General features: G+C 39.5%; 1 protein-coding gene across 1 annotated transcript in view; it reads left to right on the top strand.

Annotated features, from left to right (window-relative positions):
- The window catches only part of WDR11 (WD repeat domain 11), a 55,867-nt gene extending 41,013 nt beyond the window's left edge, over positions 1-14,854 (top strand). Inside the window, exons 20-29 of the mRNA XM_012001074.1 lie at positions 5,051-5,159; positions 6,059-6,121; positions 7,282-7,347; positions 8,084-8,261; positions 9,297-9,392; positions 9,897-10,062; positions 10,565-10,662; positions 11,115-11,260; positions 12,022-12,101; positions 13,895-14,854. Coding sequence (XP_011856464.1) covers positions 5,051-5,159; positions 6,059-6,121; positions 7,282-7,347; positions 8,084-8,261; positions 9,297-9,392; positions 9,897-10,062; positions 10,565-10,662; positions 11,115-11,260; positions 12,022-12,101; positions 13,895-14,052 — 1,160 coding nt within the window. The 3' untranslated portion in view covers positions 14,053-14,854. The remainder of the gene's footprint in view (positions 1-5,050; positions 5,160-6,058; positions 6,122-7,281; positions 7,348-8,083; positions 8,262-9,296; positions 9,393-9,896; positions 10,063-10,564; positions 10,663-11,114; positions 11,261-12,021; positions 12,102-13,894) is intronic.
- The last annotated feature ends 1,603 nt before the right edge of the window (positions 14,855-16,457 follow it).

Raw genomic sequence — 16,457 nt, 5'->3', positions numbered from 1 at the left:
ATTTTGCTTTTGGGGAAATAGCATGTATTTGTTTTTAAAAATAAGATATTTCCCTCCTTTTACTCAGACTTGGTCAATGTTGTCTTGCTTGCATGATGTGAACACTCGATGCTGCTTTCTACGTGGATTCTCTTGTATCTTTTCATTTGTTCATTGATTAAGAAATTACCACACAGCATGAGAACTTTCCTTGAACCATTCCAAGATTATTATGTATAATTAATTTTTTCCCTGACATTTACCATTTCCAAACATACTGTGATGTAATACCAACAACTACTACATGAATCTACCTAGAACATACACATATACCATCTAAAACATGAGTGGGGCTGACTTGAGAATCATATAGATTGTCATCTATGAGGGATGAATAGAAAGAAAGGTAAGTAAGTTAGCCACCTGCATCCTTTTCAGTGCTAAGTGTTCAGTGCTTCTGAAGGTAGTTAGATAAGCCTCATTTTTCCAAGATACAATCCTTCCTTTATAGCCTAGATGTAAAAGAAAAGATGACTAAGTAGAAATTTAAAAAAAAAAAAAAATTCAAAACAAAGGAAAAGCTTTAATAAGAATAAAATAAAGTGTTCAATAAGCAAGCCAAATACAAATGATCACCTGGGGGAAAGTAATTTACAAGTCACAGACTGTGTACAGAGGGGAAAAACAGATAAACAAATGACCCTTCAACATATGAAATGATACTCAACTTTATTTATAATAAGAAAAATATTTGACCTCTTACTGGTAAGGATAAAAGAAGAAAAAGAAATTTAAAAAGTAAAATTTTAAAAAGAGAAAAATACAAATTAAAATTGTTTCTTACCTGTCAGATTCAAAAGCTTGAAAATATACTGTGTTGGCAAGGCTGTGAGGAAACAAGCACTCTCATTCATTGCTCACAGTGAGACCCCTGTAGGAAGGAATTGGGCAATATCTAACAGAGCTACATGCACATTTACCTTTTTACCCAGCAATCCCAGTGCTTAGAATTTAAGATGTACATTCATACATTTTAAGATGTACATTCGTACATTGTGACCAAAATGCACACAAATTTATCATAGCAAAATTTTGGAAAAAGCCTAACTGCTTAGCCATAGGAGATTGGTTGAATAAATTTGGGGACATCTGCAGAATGGAATAATCTATGCAGCTGTAAAATAGTGAGGAATAGCTCTATGACCTGATGTGGAGTGATATCCAGGATATGTGTAAGTGAAAAATGCAAGTGTAAAAGAGTATGTATAGCCTGCTTGTGTGCAAAGGTGAATTTTATACATAGGTGCATGCACACATGTTTGCTTACTAACACACGTACACAGAATAATCCAGAAACCAATGAGAATAGTTAGAGGATGCAGATGGAAAAATGGAGACTATGGGGATAGCAGTGAAACTTCTCTATATTTGTTATATAGTTTCAAGTTTTGAACCATTTATGTATTTTACATATTCAAAATATACAGTGAAAACAAGGGTGAAAGAAAAAGCAAACCCTAAAATTGAATACAAGACACAGTTGAACCAAACTGTATAACAAATATTGGTAACGTAACTACACACACAAAAAAACAGTTCAAATAACTAAAACACAGAACTTCTCACTCGCTGCACACCTTTAGTGGTTTATATTCTAAGGACAGAATTGCTAAGGAATGTTGAACTTTACTTGAGTAGTTGACAGTGGCACTAGTAATTCTGAAGCTGTTTTGTGCATGTTATAGCCTGGAACAAATTAGTAACCAAATCGCAGTTTTTGGGAACCAGGGTCTGTGCTGATAGAAAGGGAGATGCAGATGTGAAGTGGCGGTGGTGGGAAGAAACACTCCAAGGGTGGATTTGGATTGATAAAAAATCATGACTTCTTGAACATGTATATTCCCTGGCTCTGCTCATAGAGAGTTTTCTTGCAATGACACTCAATGGCAGTGAGCACACATAGCACCCAGATTTTACTTTGTAAATTCCATTTCCAGGCTAGAAGGAGCCAGAGGTCCTTGGACAAAAAGTTTATTTCAGGACAGAGGCACAAAAAGTGCAAGATGGGTCTGGGGCATCTTGCGTGGTGCCGGAACTCAAGTAAGGAATTGAAAAACCCAGGAGGACCTGACATAAGAGGCTTCTCCTGTCAAATTGGGGGTAGTCTGAGCATCATGTAAACTAATGGTGGTATTGATGTAAGTGCAGAATACCAAAGAAACCCTCACTCAATAGTAATAGTCACAGTAAGGAAAGGGGAAGTGGGCAAGAAGCAAAAGCTCAGGTGGACAGAAGAATGCCAGCTGACGAATGCAGAAATAGTAAGATTAGAAAGTCAGCAGTTTGCAGCCCCTGATACAATAATTAATTCAAACAAGGATCACTTGTGGATGTCAGATCACTGAGTAAAAGGATGTTTGAGAATAGGAAATGCAATCTGACAGTATTTCCCCCACATGTTACTTACTAATTAATTATATAGGGGGGAAGGTGCCCTGATAAGGAAGTTCTGGTGAATACCCCTTATCTAGATGATCAGAGTTAGTGTTTCCTGTAACCAGACAGCTAACATGTTCCTTCTGGTGCAATGCAGTGAAAAGTACACAACATCCTTTGTTCAGACTCTGCCAAAAATGTTTAACCTGAGTCTGATAATCAGAAAACAGAGAAGTTAGAACGTAGGGCATTCTCCACAGCTGCTGACCAGGACTCCAAAAATGAAAAGGTCATGTAAGGCCAAAGCCAAAAGGGAGGAGGAGCGTTCTAGATTGGAGTAGACTAAAGAGACATGACAATGCAGTGTACCAGCCTTGACTGGGCCCCAGATTTTTAAAAATAATATAGCTCTCAGGACATTTGGGGAATAACAAGGGACTTTTGAATTTGGACTGCATTTTAAGTGATTTTACTGAATCGATGTTAAAATTCTTGGGTGTAAAAAAAGTATTATTAAAAATATTTCCAATCACTTTCTGGCTTTTAAATGGAAAAGTCCACATAAAATATTTTGTGTATAATTTAATTTTTATTTAACTACATAGAATGAAGTTTTCTAAAGCAGAGCTTTCCAATAGAAACATAATGTGAGCCACATATGTAAGTTTAAATTTAAGTATTCACATTTAAAAAAAAAATGAAATTTATTTTAATTAAAATGTTATTTAAGCCAATATATCCAAAGTTTTATTTCAACATATAATCAGTATTAAAAGTTACTAGTGAGACATTTTACTTTTTTTAAAGTATTCATTCTTCAAAATTCGGTGAGTATTTTACATTTATTGTAAAATAACTTGAATTGCCCTCTAAATTTAGAGGACAAATTTTCAGCAGAAACAGTCAAGCTCTATTTAGATTTTATGAAATTTTCAGTTGAAAACTAGTAATGTATTCAAGTTGTTTCACACATACTTAAAAGTTATTCAATGACTGAATCAATAATCACTTTTTAAGTTTAAATTAAATAAGACAAACATTCATTTCTTTAATTATACTAGCCATATTTTAAGTGACTATCATATTGGATATAATACTGGATAATTGCAGTCTAAGGTTGATGTGGATCACTGATAGGATTTGGCTCTGTGTCTCCACCCAAATCTCATGTCAAATTGTAATCCCCACAGGTCAGGGGAGGCAGCTGGTGGGGGGTGATTGGATCATGGTGGCAGCTTTCGCCCTTACTGTTCTTACAATAGTGACTGAGTTCTCAGGAGATCTGATGGCTTAAAGGTGTGGCACTTGCCCCCTCACTCTCTCTCTCCTGCTGCCATGTAAGACGTGTCTTGCTTCCCTTCACCTGCCATGATTGTAAGTTTGCCTCCCCAGCCATACAGAACTGTGAGTCAATTAAACCTCTTTTCTTTATAAATTACCTGGTCTCAGGTAGTTCTTTACAGCAGCATGAAAACGGACAAATACAGTCACTTAAATAAGCCAACGCTATTTAGCTGTTTATAAGTTTGTGTCATTTTACATAATTGTATCTATTCAAGGGATCCATGGATAAAGCCTGTGCAGGATTCTGGAGGGGAGTTGGTAATAAGGCCGAGTTGTAACAGCCAAGGCAGCCCTAGAAAATTAGAGCTAAGGTCGAGTCCTATAGAGTATAGGGTGGTCAGAGCAGAGCTGCTGGGCATTGCAGCCTTTAGGTCTTCTGCTGCTTTGCACTGAAACATGTTGACAACTAGGCAAATCTTGTTTGTTAGTGTTCTAAGTAAGCCAGCTGCTGGATGTGGGGGATGCTAGGGCCTAGAGTCTAAGAAGATAGCCCCTGTGTTCAAGGGCTGCCATTATAAGTGAGACCTGGGAATGCTAGTGATCACAGGTGGCCTGATCCCTTCAGTGACATACTCAAGGTTGATAGGCCATGTTAATTGAATAGTCTCAGAAAAACAAAAGTACAAAAGGCACATACAGGTAAATATATTTATTTTTAATATTTAAAAATAATGAACTTTATTGTTATTTGTTGAGTCATTGCATTGAATCCTTTATTCAAGTAGTACCAGAGTTGTATACCACACAGGATACTTAAATTTAAAAAGGGAAAAGAAGGCCGGTCGTGGTGGCTCATGCTTATAATCCCAGAACTTTGGAAGGTCAAGGTGTGCAGATTGCCCAAGGTCAGGAGTTCAAGACCAACCTGGACAACATGGTGAAACCCCATCTCTACTAAAAATGCAAAAATTAGCCAGGCATGGTGGCGGGTGCCTGTAATCCCAGCTACTTGGGAGGCTGAGGCAGGAGAATCGCTTGAACCCAGGAGGCGGAGGTTGCAGTGAGCCAAGATCTCGCCATTGCACTCCAGCCTGGGTGACAGAGCAAGACTTTGTCTTTAAAATAAAATAAAATAAAATGGGGGGAAGAAGAATATGTTAATCAGATTTGAATGCAGAGACTCTCTGCTCTTGGCTTATGTTTCTAAGCAGTGACTACATTGAATATACTCTCTCAGTTGTTCCAGATTTACCTGTTGCTCTCTGCTGACTACTCTGTAAATGATTTACAGCTGAAACTTCATTGTAATGTAAAACTTCATTTTATTTTTAAAAACTTCTTTGTTGTCTAGAGCCTGTGTGGTGCCCCTATCTGCTTGTTCCAAGGGCCTCCCTTGCCTTGAAAGCCTTTTTATTACACCAGCCTTGGAATGGACAGTATTCTTTGGACATTTCTCATGTGTAAGTTTTTTCATTTTTCTTTTTCTTTCATAATTTGCTTGGGGTTGAAGGACACCCATGAAAGTCAGCCATGGCCTGTACTCCAGCATTTAAAGGGAATGGAGCCTTTAAAGCCAAGAGAAGGTCGAGACACTACAGAATTGCCAGGCTGCCTCTGGGTTCTCAGGGGCCTTTGTGGAAGTGTGGGTCAGTGAGGAGCTGTGAGGGCATGTATTGCTCTCAGGTGTCTGTGTGCTTGTCTTATGGTCTGAACATGGATGTGTCTTGATGATGAAAAGGATGCGTGTGAAGAGGGCAATGGAAGCCAGGGGAATTTGGAGCCAGGCACATTCTTTTTAAAAGCAGCATCATTAGCTGCAGGGGTATACTGTGTCTTATAAATCTTAATATTTGCCTCATTGCAAAAAAATATTCACAGAAACTATTAGTGATTATTAATTAAATTCACAAATATTACTGAACTCCTGCCATGTGCAGCACGGATGGGGCATTTAAAAGTAATGCCAGGAAGTGTCTGTTCTCCAAGCACTGTCTCCTCAGAGTATTCATTCTGCAGAGTTTAGTGAATGCGCAGATTCCTTTAGTTATTGCTGAGTTCTTCATTAAAAGGAATCTAACCTGATAGATTTTAAAGCCTGCTAATAAATTTCCTGGTTTCTTGAAAGCCAAGGAGACTTTATTTACTCGTTTTGTTGTTTTTGACTCAATAAGATACAAGCAGATGTAAAGTTGATTGGTGGGGTCCTGAGGAGATTTTTGTTATTTTGGTCTGTCACCAGGTTTTTAACCAAGAACTACAAAGAAGATTATCTCTATATTAACACAACTTTTTTGAGGTGAAGAAATACATGGTTTTAAGTGAAGAGATAATGAACTCATTCAGAATCTTTTCTTTACAGTGACTATCCAGAAAATGAAGAAATAAAGAATCTCCTCCAAGAGCAGTTGAATTCATTGTCTAAGTAAGCACTCCATGTTTTATTAAAAAATAGGAATATGAGAAAGAAAAATATAATTCAACTTTTCAAAATTAAAATAAGTTATGTTTTAGAAAGTATTAGTGGCCCAAGAAGAGACCATTCTGTTTACAGAGGTTTGCCTCCCTTTAGAGTCTGTGTTTTGCAGAAAAAGTACTTACTCAGTAGTTACAGTGAGAGAGCATCTGTCTTCACCAAGTTCATGAGCACCAGCTGCTCTGGTCTCACATCAGGGCAGGACTAGATGCATAGTGTGAGCATCCTTGTAGCTCAGCCTGCCTCTGCTACAAACGTCCATGAAGCCTCACAGTGGGAGATGAATCGCAGGGTGATTCTGGGTCTGCTTCCCGCTTCTAAAATGAGTTCTCTGTGTCAGGTGCTGGTGTGCACAAGTCTGGCTAAGAAATGAATGTGCTCCCTAGAGCCAAGGGCATTTAACAGAATGTACTGGGAATAAGAAAGGAAAAAATATGGGCCTACAGGGAGTTCTTGGGGAAAGCATAACACATGTTCGCAGTCTAGAATCTGTTACATGTAATTATAGTATTTAACAAATTAAACGTGAGATTTTATTGATGGAAAATTCAAAATAATTAGTTTTTTCTATGCAAAGATTAACATTTATGTTTAAATGAGAAACTATAGATTTAAAGAATATCTTCCTGCCTGATTTGTGAATATTCAGTATTTGACTATTTTAGAAACATGAATTTATAAAAGCACTAACCATTCTTCCTTAGATACTTTATTTTTGGAATAGTTTTAGAATAAATTACGAATGTCATCTTCTTTAAAGTATTTACTGTTCTTGATGATTAGCAAAATGACTTTGTCAACAATGGCATTCTTGTTCCAGTAGTTAGGCAGCTGATACTTTCAAAAACTGTTGTAAGCCTGTAACCAGAAATGAGCGCTGCAGCTCCCTGTGGTGGCCAAAAGCTGCTACTTCTCCAAGCCTTGAGAACACTCTCAGCCCCCTTCAACTTTTATGATTTCAGTGTCATAGTAAAGTACCTTGTCTTGTGTAAATTCTACACATGTTATTTGACTGGAATTTTTCATTTCAAGAGTATATTGGTCAACCCCCATGCTTTATTGTTTGATTGAAAACTTCTGTCTTACTTTTGTCCGGATTCCTTCCGCAGTGAGATAAAGAAACTGTTGCTTGATCCAGAATTCACTCTCTTGCAGAGGTGCCTGCTTGTTTCAAGGTAATATTGTTTGATGTATTCTGTATAAGGATTTCAAGTCAACTCGTTTTTTTTAAGGGTTTTTAGTTACAAACACTTAGATTTTAGAAAAATGTATCAGTTCATCCTTTAGATTTAACTTCAAATAATTTCGATAGTAGTAATAACAAATCGGGAAAAAATCAAATTGCATTTAAAATGTGAGATCTAGGCCTTCTCTCTGGAAAGCACTCCCTCCTACAGCTTTTTAAAATATGTGTTTTAAAATATCAGATACAAACTGCATATATTTAAATATAACAATAAATTATATTTAGAAGCAACAACCTGTATATCCTGACTTACAGTAGAGTTTGTCACTTGTAAAAAAAAGACTCCTCTCCCTACAGAATAAATAGCACATTACTTTCGTACCTTATCTAGCCAGTTATCCCAGAGGAACTTCTTCCTAATGTGAATCAGTGGCCCACATTGAAAGGTGTGCTAATGGCAAACCAGGTGAATAATTGTTCTTAACACAGAACGGAAAGATGTTGGGGTCTGAAGGGGTCCTATGAAGTCAGGTCCCTGTATTGTTGGAGGCCCAGTAGCAGGGCTGGAGAACTTGCTGCCTCCCCCTTTCACCTTGCCAGGTCCCATGCCAGTATCCCAGTGGACATGTGACAACGCTCCCTTCTAGTCCTTCAGTCTACTCTAGCAAGCCATCCAGGCCAGGTGTGCTGTAAGTGCAGTTGAAACGTTGCTTCATTCTTGCCAGGCTCTATGGTGACGAATCGGAGCTGCACTTCTGGACTGTTGCTGCCCACTATCTGCACAGCTTATCCCAGGAAAAGTCAGCCAGCACAACAGCTCCTAAAGAAGCTGCTCCTCAAGACAAACTAAGCAACCCACTGGATATATGCTATGATGTGCTCTGCGAAAATGCCTACTTTCAGGTAGTCTACTTCACATAGCGAAACCTTTAGAGCTGTCATCTTGATTACTTATATCCTTGTCAATATCTTAAACTTGGGAAACTTTCAAATAAGTTACTGTTCAGTAATAGAAATAAACCCTTGAAAATTAGCTGGGTGTGGTGGCACGTGCCTGTAGTCCCAGCTACTCAGGAGGCTGAAGCAGGAGAATCACTTGAACCCAGGAGGTGGAGGTTGCAGTGAGCTGAGATCGTGCCACTGCATTCCAGCCTGGGCAACAGAGCAAGACTCTGTCTCAAAAAAAAAAAAAGAAGAAAAAAAAAAAGAAAGGAAGGGAGGGGAGGGAGGGAGGGAGGGAGAGAGGGAGGGAGGGAGAGAAGGAAGGAAAGGAAGAAAAGGAAGGAGAGGAAGGAAGCCCTTGGTACATTTGCATTAAAAAGAGCCTGATTCAGGATTTGAAAAGCTCGTAGGCAATTACTGAGTTTTTTACTAAGCATTAAAATTTTATTATTAAACAGTCTTAATTGTTTAATTTGTCTTATATTTTTAAGTTAGCTTCATTTTAATTGTCATTAATTTTCTATAAATAACAAATACTTTATAGTATTTGTTTGCTATACTATACATCCATGTATACAAACATCCATGCTACAAACATCCATGAAGCCTCACCGTGGGAGACGAATCACAGGGTGATTCTGGGTCTGCTTCCCGCTTCTAAAATGAGTTCTCTGTGTCAGGTGCTGGTGTGCATTTGCTGTTCGCATCATAATTTCTTTAACTTCCTGCAGAATACTTCAGTGCACATAGATTTTTTATCCAGCTCCATTTAAGCATCAGTTTCTGTAGGGAGGCAGGTATGCATTCAAGTGATAATATCTATCAACATTTTTTCTTTTCAAATTCTTATTAAATGTTTGGAACACTGTAAAGTTGATTATTAACCTGAAAAGTCAAAGTAGTTTATTAAAATGATCTTATTAAGTACAGTAAAATTTAAATAATTCCAGACTCTTACAATCTAGGCTTAATTTTTCTTTTTTTTTCCAATTCTAGAAATTTCAGCTAGAAAGGGTTAATCTACAGGAAGTGAAACGGTCAACTTATGATCATACAAGGAAATGTACAGACCAGCTCCTACTCTTGGGTCAAGTATGTGAGTTTTTGTAACTCTTTACATGCTTCATTAAATTGCTAGTTAATTAGTATTTCAGAGCAATATATCTGTATGTATATATCTCATAGTATTTTCCCCTTGAATGTACCTCCTTGCCTATAGACAGTTCAGGCTTTCTTTCAAAATAATACCAATAAACCTCATAAGAAAGTAAAAATATATGGTTAACCAGCTTGTAATTTAGACTTCCATAATGTCCAGTGGAGCCCAGCTATTTGTTTTGTTTTTGTGTCTGAATTGACTGGTGCAAAGCTAAAATAGGCAATTACTTGAGCACCTAGATACACCAGACTCTGGCTTTATGTTTGTCTCAAAATAGTAGTGTAGCACCTCTGTTTAATTTTTGTATTTGTAAACAAAATATTCAATTGCAGTTTTTGAAAATGAGTGTTTTCCTTTAGTTTTCCACATTATGAGTTTTAAAAAGTTATGTTGGAGGAAAATGTTCTCGTAATTAGAAAAACCGTTTCTCTTACTAGACAGACAGAGCTGTGCAGTTGCTGTTGGAAACAAGTGCAGATAACCAGCATTATTACTGTGATTCACTGAAAGCCTGTTTAGTCACTACTGTCACCTCATCAGGCCCCTCTCAGAGCACCATTAAGTTGGTGGCGACGAATATGATTGCCAATGGCAAACTGGCAGGTAAGGCACACATGATATATTTGTCATCTCTCTGAAATATGAGACCTTGTTCCCAGCAAAGTATTTGATTAGTAGGGACATTTCTTTCTTTTTTACATATGCTGAAGAAAAGGAATTATTGCTACCTATAAATCAGATGACTATAATTGTCTAAACCAGAGTTAATTGTTTACACTTTTCAGAGTGAAAGGGGGCACTATTAATAATTGCTGAGATAATAGGCATAAATCCAACAATCCTAGGCAAACCAGAACAATAAAACCTGTGAGAGAACTATGCTTTCCCTACTTATTCTCCAGACTGTATTGTGCTTCCTACCCTGGTTACTTGAGAAATAACAGTAAAACCCTTAATATTATGTTTCAAAATTTAAATCAAGCCTGTCTTCAGTAGGTATAAAATGGGCAAGACTAAATAAAGTCAAATGGGGATTTAACTTTTTAATGACTTCTCAAAGAAAGAGCTGCAGTGTCACTTGAGGGGATGTGCTTTTGTCTTTCAGAGGGCGTTCAGTTGCTCTGTCTGATAGACAAGGCTGCAGATGCCTGTCGCTACCTGCAGACATACGGCGAGTGGAATCGGGCTGCATGGCTGGCGAAAGTAGGTGGTTCCAAGTTTCAGTAGGTGCCCTCAACATTTGGGATAGAAAGTTCAGTCCTGAACTTTGGACTTATGACTTAGAAACATTTTTTGGGCTGCAAAGCTGCTTTGCAAATATGTCCTTGCGACCTTCATCCTTTTCCTATTCTTTATGAGTGTAAATAGCATTACTTATTTAAAAATGGATCTTGCATTGGTAGCAATTAAGTAAAAGCAGCTGCCTCCTCTTCCTCCTAGAGTCTGAGCCTGAACTACAGTCCAGAGGTATTGAGTCCTGTAGGCACAGACTTAGCATCATTCAGGGTATGCAGCAGCTTCATTTCAGGGCAGTGTTCTAGTCAAGCAGAGCCTAGCCTGTGTTTCATAGGAACAGATCTCACTTTAACGGAATTATTATTTTTTCTTTATAGAGCGCAGGATGTTTTTGTTGTTAACACGGGCGTCTTTCTCAGGTCCGTTTGAATCCTGAGGAGTGTGCCGATGTTTTAAAGCGGTGGGTTGACCACCTTTGTTCTCCACAAGTCAATCAGAAATCAAAGGCTCTCCTGGTCCTCCTCTCTCTGGGCTGCTTTTTCAGTGTGGCAGAGACGCTTCACAGGTAAACCGAGAGTTCACATGGGCTGCTCAGGACTGCCCGTGAGCAGTCACTTCATGTTCTCTCGCGGTTCTAGCAGGTGGTGGTACTCAGTGTGAAGTGAAAGGAGAAGTATACATTTCAGGTTTGTCAAAAAACCCAAAGGAGAGTGGAACTGTCCATGTTCATTACGTCTTCATTTGGTCTGGGAGCTATGATAGTTTCCTACTAATATGCTGATCAAACCTAACAGGCACCTAGTAAAAAGGAATTTGAAAGTCTTCAGAGAATTGGGGTCCATTCAGCTTTGACTAGAGCAACTGAGAGAAGGCCCAGAGAGCAGGGGGAGAGGTGACAGAAGGCATGGTGAGGTGGAGACATCCTGTCTGAAAATCTGGAAGAGGAACAACCATCACTAATTGTGGAGCATTTCATTTATTCAAAACTAAGGGAGGTAGATTAAGGAAATATGACAAAAGATTACTTGTCAACTCTGGATACTGGGTACATGGGCACTTGTCATCTCTATAGATTTTTGTGTATTTAAACTATTTCACAATTTTTTAAAGTATTAATTTTAAAAAGCTTGGGTTTGGAGATGTGAGTATTCTTCCTTCCTTTTTTTAATAAACCAGGGCTTAGAAAAGTGCTTGTATCTTAATGTAGTATGAAGGTTTCCAGGGAAAATGTGTAAATGTCTTTATACAGAAATATACCCTTCAGTGGTGCTGCCCACCAGTGACATAAATCACAAAGCATAACTCTTGTTTTGTTCTGTTGAGCAGCATGCGATACTTTGATAGAGCGGCCTTATTTGTGGAAGCTTGCCTCAAGTATGGAGCATTTGAAGTCACTGAGGACACAGATATCCTTTGCAAGGTTTTTATAGTGACGAGGAAGAAAGTGACATGCACGGGTTTTGGAATTTCCCTTAGTTGTGCTGCCTGGACAGGAGCTATATTATGTTGTGAAAGATCCATGTTCTGATTTTCTGATTCACCAAAGCCAGGAAAGAGGGAGAAATTAGAGGACAAAGAATCAGAAAAGAAGGTGGCTGCACCGTGGGTGTCAGCTTTGACTAGAATGGAGGGAGGCAGAAAGGACTATAGAGGACAGGGCCCCCAAGTCTTGTTTGAACTTTAAAAGAAGATGAAGGAATGATTTGGGCAACAGGGAGAAGGACTTGGTACTTTCAGATAGTACTTTTTCCAGACCAGGCATTCCATGGAATACATCTTATATATTTATCTAGAAAAAATAAACTGGAATAACTAAAAAAGACTCCCACGATCACCTCTAATGACAATATGCTATGGTACAAAATACAGCACTTAAAGAGGGGTGTTGCTCAGGCCAGCCACCATGATCCACCCATCAGCCGCAACATTTTATCTCTTCTAAATGTCACTTGAGCAACGTCGGTTTCTTTGAAAAGAGTGAACTTGAGAATGCAACTCCCAGGACCAGAAAAGAATGAACTTGGGCCAGTGCTTGTGTGTGTGGCCCTGCTGCTGCTCACTACACTTTGCTTTGCTTCGAATTCTTAAATTTGCTCTCATTTCTACATGGCAGCTACTTGGTTCTCTCTCTCTTTCTCCCTCTTTCTCTCTCTGTGTGTGTGTGTGTGTATATATATACGTGTGTGTGTGTGTATATATATATATATATATATTTTTTTTTTTTTTTTTTCTTACAGAAAATTAAACTAAGACTAAACTAAATTTTTTTTTTCCTGTTTTTGAGGCAAGGTCTCACTCTTCTGCCCAGACTGGAGTGAGTGGCACAATCATGGCTCACTGCAGCCTTGACTTCCTGGGCTCAAGCAATCCTCCCACCTCAGCCTCCCCAGTAGCTGGGACCATAGGTCCACACCACTGTGCCTGGGTTTTTTGTTGTTGTTTTGTTTTGTTTTGTTTTTTTTGGTAGTGATGCAGGTCTATGCTGCCCAGGCTGGCCTTAAACTCCAACTCAAGCGATCCTCTCACCTTGGCCTCCCAAAGTGCTGAGATTACAGGCATGAGCCACCCAGCCCTACACTGAAAGTTTTTTTTTAAATTAAACTAAAGCCTGAGCCTACTCAAGATCATGTACCCAGTCATTGGGAAGGTGACTGGTTCAGTGTATCCATTTTGAGGATCAAAGCATCAGCACAGAGTACCCAATAGGCTGTTTAAAAAAAAAAAAAAAGTTTTTAAAAACAATAGGCAGGGCTTTCTAAAAACCCAACATCCAGATATAGGGAATGTTGAGAAATAAATATCTGCCCCCAAACTGCCAGCCTCTCAGACTTTCAAATGGAATGAGGATATGCAGGTTGAGTTTCTCTTCTCATATCATTCATCTTCCAATCTTTAGTTGAGTGTAGGTTGTGGGAGAATCTAGGAGGATGTTGGTTGAGTCCTCTGGAAGGAGAAGATTTGGCCTCAGCTGATGCGAAAGGTAGTGATGGTACAGACTGAGATGTGGCCTCCTATAGCTGGGAATCACCCTCCGCCTACAAAAAGGCTCCTGTGTTCATCCTGTGCTGCCCGCTGTGGACACCAGGTCCCTTCCGAGCAGCCAGCAGAGCAGACGCAACTCACCTTTCCTGTTTCTAGGAGCCTGTGCGGAGCCTCATCACAGCCCTTTTTACTCTTCTTTTCCTTAGCTATGGTTTACAGAAACTTATCACTGCTGTATATGCAGATTATGCCAGGAGTTTGAAGAACCTCGGTTTTAAGCAGGGAGCACTTCTCTTTGCTTCAAAAGCTGGAGCAGCTGGCAAAGACTTACTAAATGAGCTTGAGTCCTCCAAGGAAGAACGCATCGAAGAGTGACAGCTTAATAAATTCCAGGGAATCTGACCTGGAAGGCAGATGGGAGGGGGCTGGTCTGACTGTGGTCACCGCCACAGTCCAGGATGAAGAGGAGTACAGGGTCCTGTGAGCTGTTTGACCACTGTTCTAAGGCTATGTGTGCCCAAAAGCACATGAGCGTCTATGTTGGGAGTAAGTTTGTATCCTGTGTTATCTCAGAAAGAATGTGAATGCTTAAGATTTTGAAAGTATATAATATTTTATACTTTTGGAGAGAGCTTTAAGAGTCCCTGGAAATACTTTTTAATTTTTTTAACTTAAAATTCAAGAGACTGAATCACTTTTCTCATTGATTAAATGTAAACATGATTGAGAAACCTATAGTAAATTAAATTTGTGAGATGTTTTCTCAAATATATGCTGCACCTGTACTTATATACAGTCTTTCAAGATACAAACAGGACAGAAACATTTAAACTAGTATTAAAGATAGCTTACCAAAGCATTTTTGTTTTCTTACCTTGAAAACACAGAACTGTTAATTCCTTGGTTTAAGCAGTCACTAAGTTTTGTAACTTCAGGCTCAGAGGCTATAGGAGGTTTTAAGATTTATGTTTAGTTCGGTAGGTGAGGTCTTTGATATTTTGAATTTTAACTCCTTTTATGATACATCATAGTAACCTCATTTTTGAAGTATTTGTACTTTAATGTTCTCTCTGTTCTGATAGTTGAAGTATGAGATGTAACTGTTATAAATTATTGCTGAAAACGTAAATGTCTGTAACTTACAAACATGATAAATAAATAAAAACTTCCCTCCAGGCCTTTGTGTTCTCTGCATTGCTGTGCATGAGGCCAGGTGATGAGCTGGCTCCTTAGGCGTCATCTGGTCACCCAGCCTCGAAAGCCTGGCTGCTCCTGCTGTATCCAGAGAAACCTGTATGTGGGAATCCTATGAGTACGGCACAGGGCAGGAAGGACACCCACACCCCAGGCAAGTCTACCTCTGAGTTCCCGGGTGGGAACGTGGCTTAGTGCACTTGGAGATGAGGCGTGAGCATTTCTGTCTTTTCCCTCCTGAGCCTGTTGGGTGACACATCATACCCACCAAGAGGTACAGTTTTTAAAGAGAAGCATAGCCTCTTTCTAACCTTAGACCAACCAGTCTGACACCCTCTGCCAAGGAACTGAGCTCCATGGAAAGGAAGGCCTGTCCCAGGAATACTTGTCCCCAGCTCGGTGCTTTGGCAAGCGGTTCTGTGTCCGGAGTTGGTTACTTCCAGTGGGTTCTTGGTCTCACTGACTTCAAGAATGAAGCTGCAGACCTTCGCAGTGTTACAGCTCTTAAAGGTAGCACAGACCCAAAGAGTGAGCAGCAGCAAGATTTATTGTGAAGAGCGAAAGAACAAAGCTTCCACAGCATGGAAGGGGACCCAAGTGGGTTGCCACTACTGGCTGGGATGGCCAGCTTTTATTCCCTTATTTATCCCTGCCAACATCCTGCTGATTGGTCCATTTTACAGAGTGCTGATTGGTGTGTTTACAATCCTTTAGCTAGATACAGAGTGCTGATTGGTGCGTTTTTACAGAGTGCTGATTGGTGCATTTGCAATCCTTTAGCTAGACACAGCGCTGATTGGTGCATTTTTACAGAGTGCTAATTGCTGCATTTACAATCCTTTAGCTAGACACAGCATGCTGATTGGTGCGTTTACAATCCTCTAGCTAGACAGAAAAGTTCTCCAAGTCCCTACTTGACCCAGGAAGTCCAACTAGCTTCACCTCTCAGTTCTAGAAGAAATCCAGGATCCATTATTGGTCCTGTACGTGGCTCATGTTTCCTGCCGTTTCTTTGCCTAGGCACACTGTAGTAGACTCTAAAGGCCACGGGCAAATACAGCTTTCTTTACATTGTTTATTATTTGTCCAGATTTATTTATTCAACCATTGTCTTAGCTTTGGCTGCTATAACCAAATACATAGACTGAGTGGCTTAAACAACAGACCTTTATCTCTCAGAGTTCTAGAGGCTGGAAGTCTGAGACCAAGGTGCCAGCAGATTTGTTCCTGGTGAGGAACTTCCTGGCTTGTAGAGCGCTGCCTTCTTGCTGCATACTCATGTGGCCTTTCCTCTGTGTATGCACGTGAAGCAAGCGGTGCTCTGTCTTCCCCTTAAATGAGCCCTAATCCCATCATGGGGTCAACCTCAGCCTAATTACTTCCAAAGGCTGAACCCTCAAATACCATCACACTGGATGATAAGGCTTCATTATATGAATTACCAAACTTAGGAGTCAGAGAGAAAGAAAAAGCTTTATACCAGAGTCGTGCATTCTGAAAAATGAAAATGCTTTGGATTTAAGGCCAACAAATAGGTACTAAGGCATTGCCTGATTGTGAGAGCAAAGCAGGGCCGGGCATGGCAG

The sequence above is a fragment of the Mandrillus leucophaeus genome, unplaced genomic scaffold, assembly GCF_000951045.1.
Source record: "Mandrillus leucophaeus isolate KB7577 unplaced genomic scaffold, Mleu.le_1.0 Scaffold65, whole genome shotgun sequence".
Lineage (NCBI taxonomy): Eukaryota > Metazoa > Chordata > Mammalia > Primates > Cercopithecidae > Mandrillus > Mandrillus leucophaeus.
The sequence above is the reverse complement of the archived record's forward strand: the minus strand, read 5'-3'. Positions and strand labels throughout refer to the sequence as shown.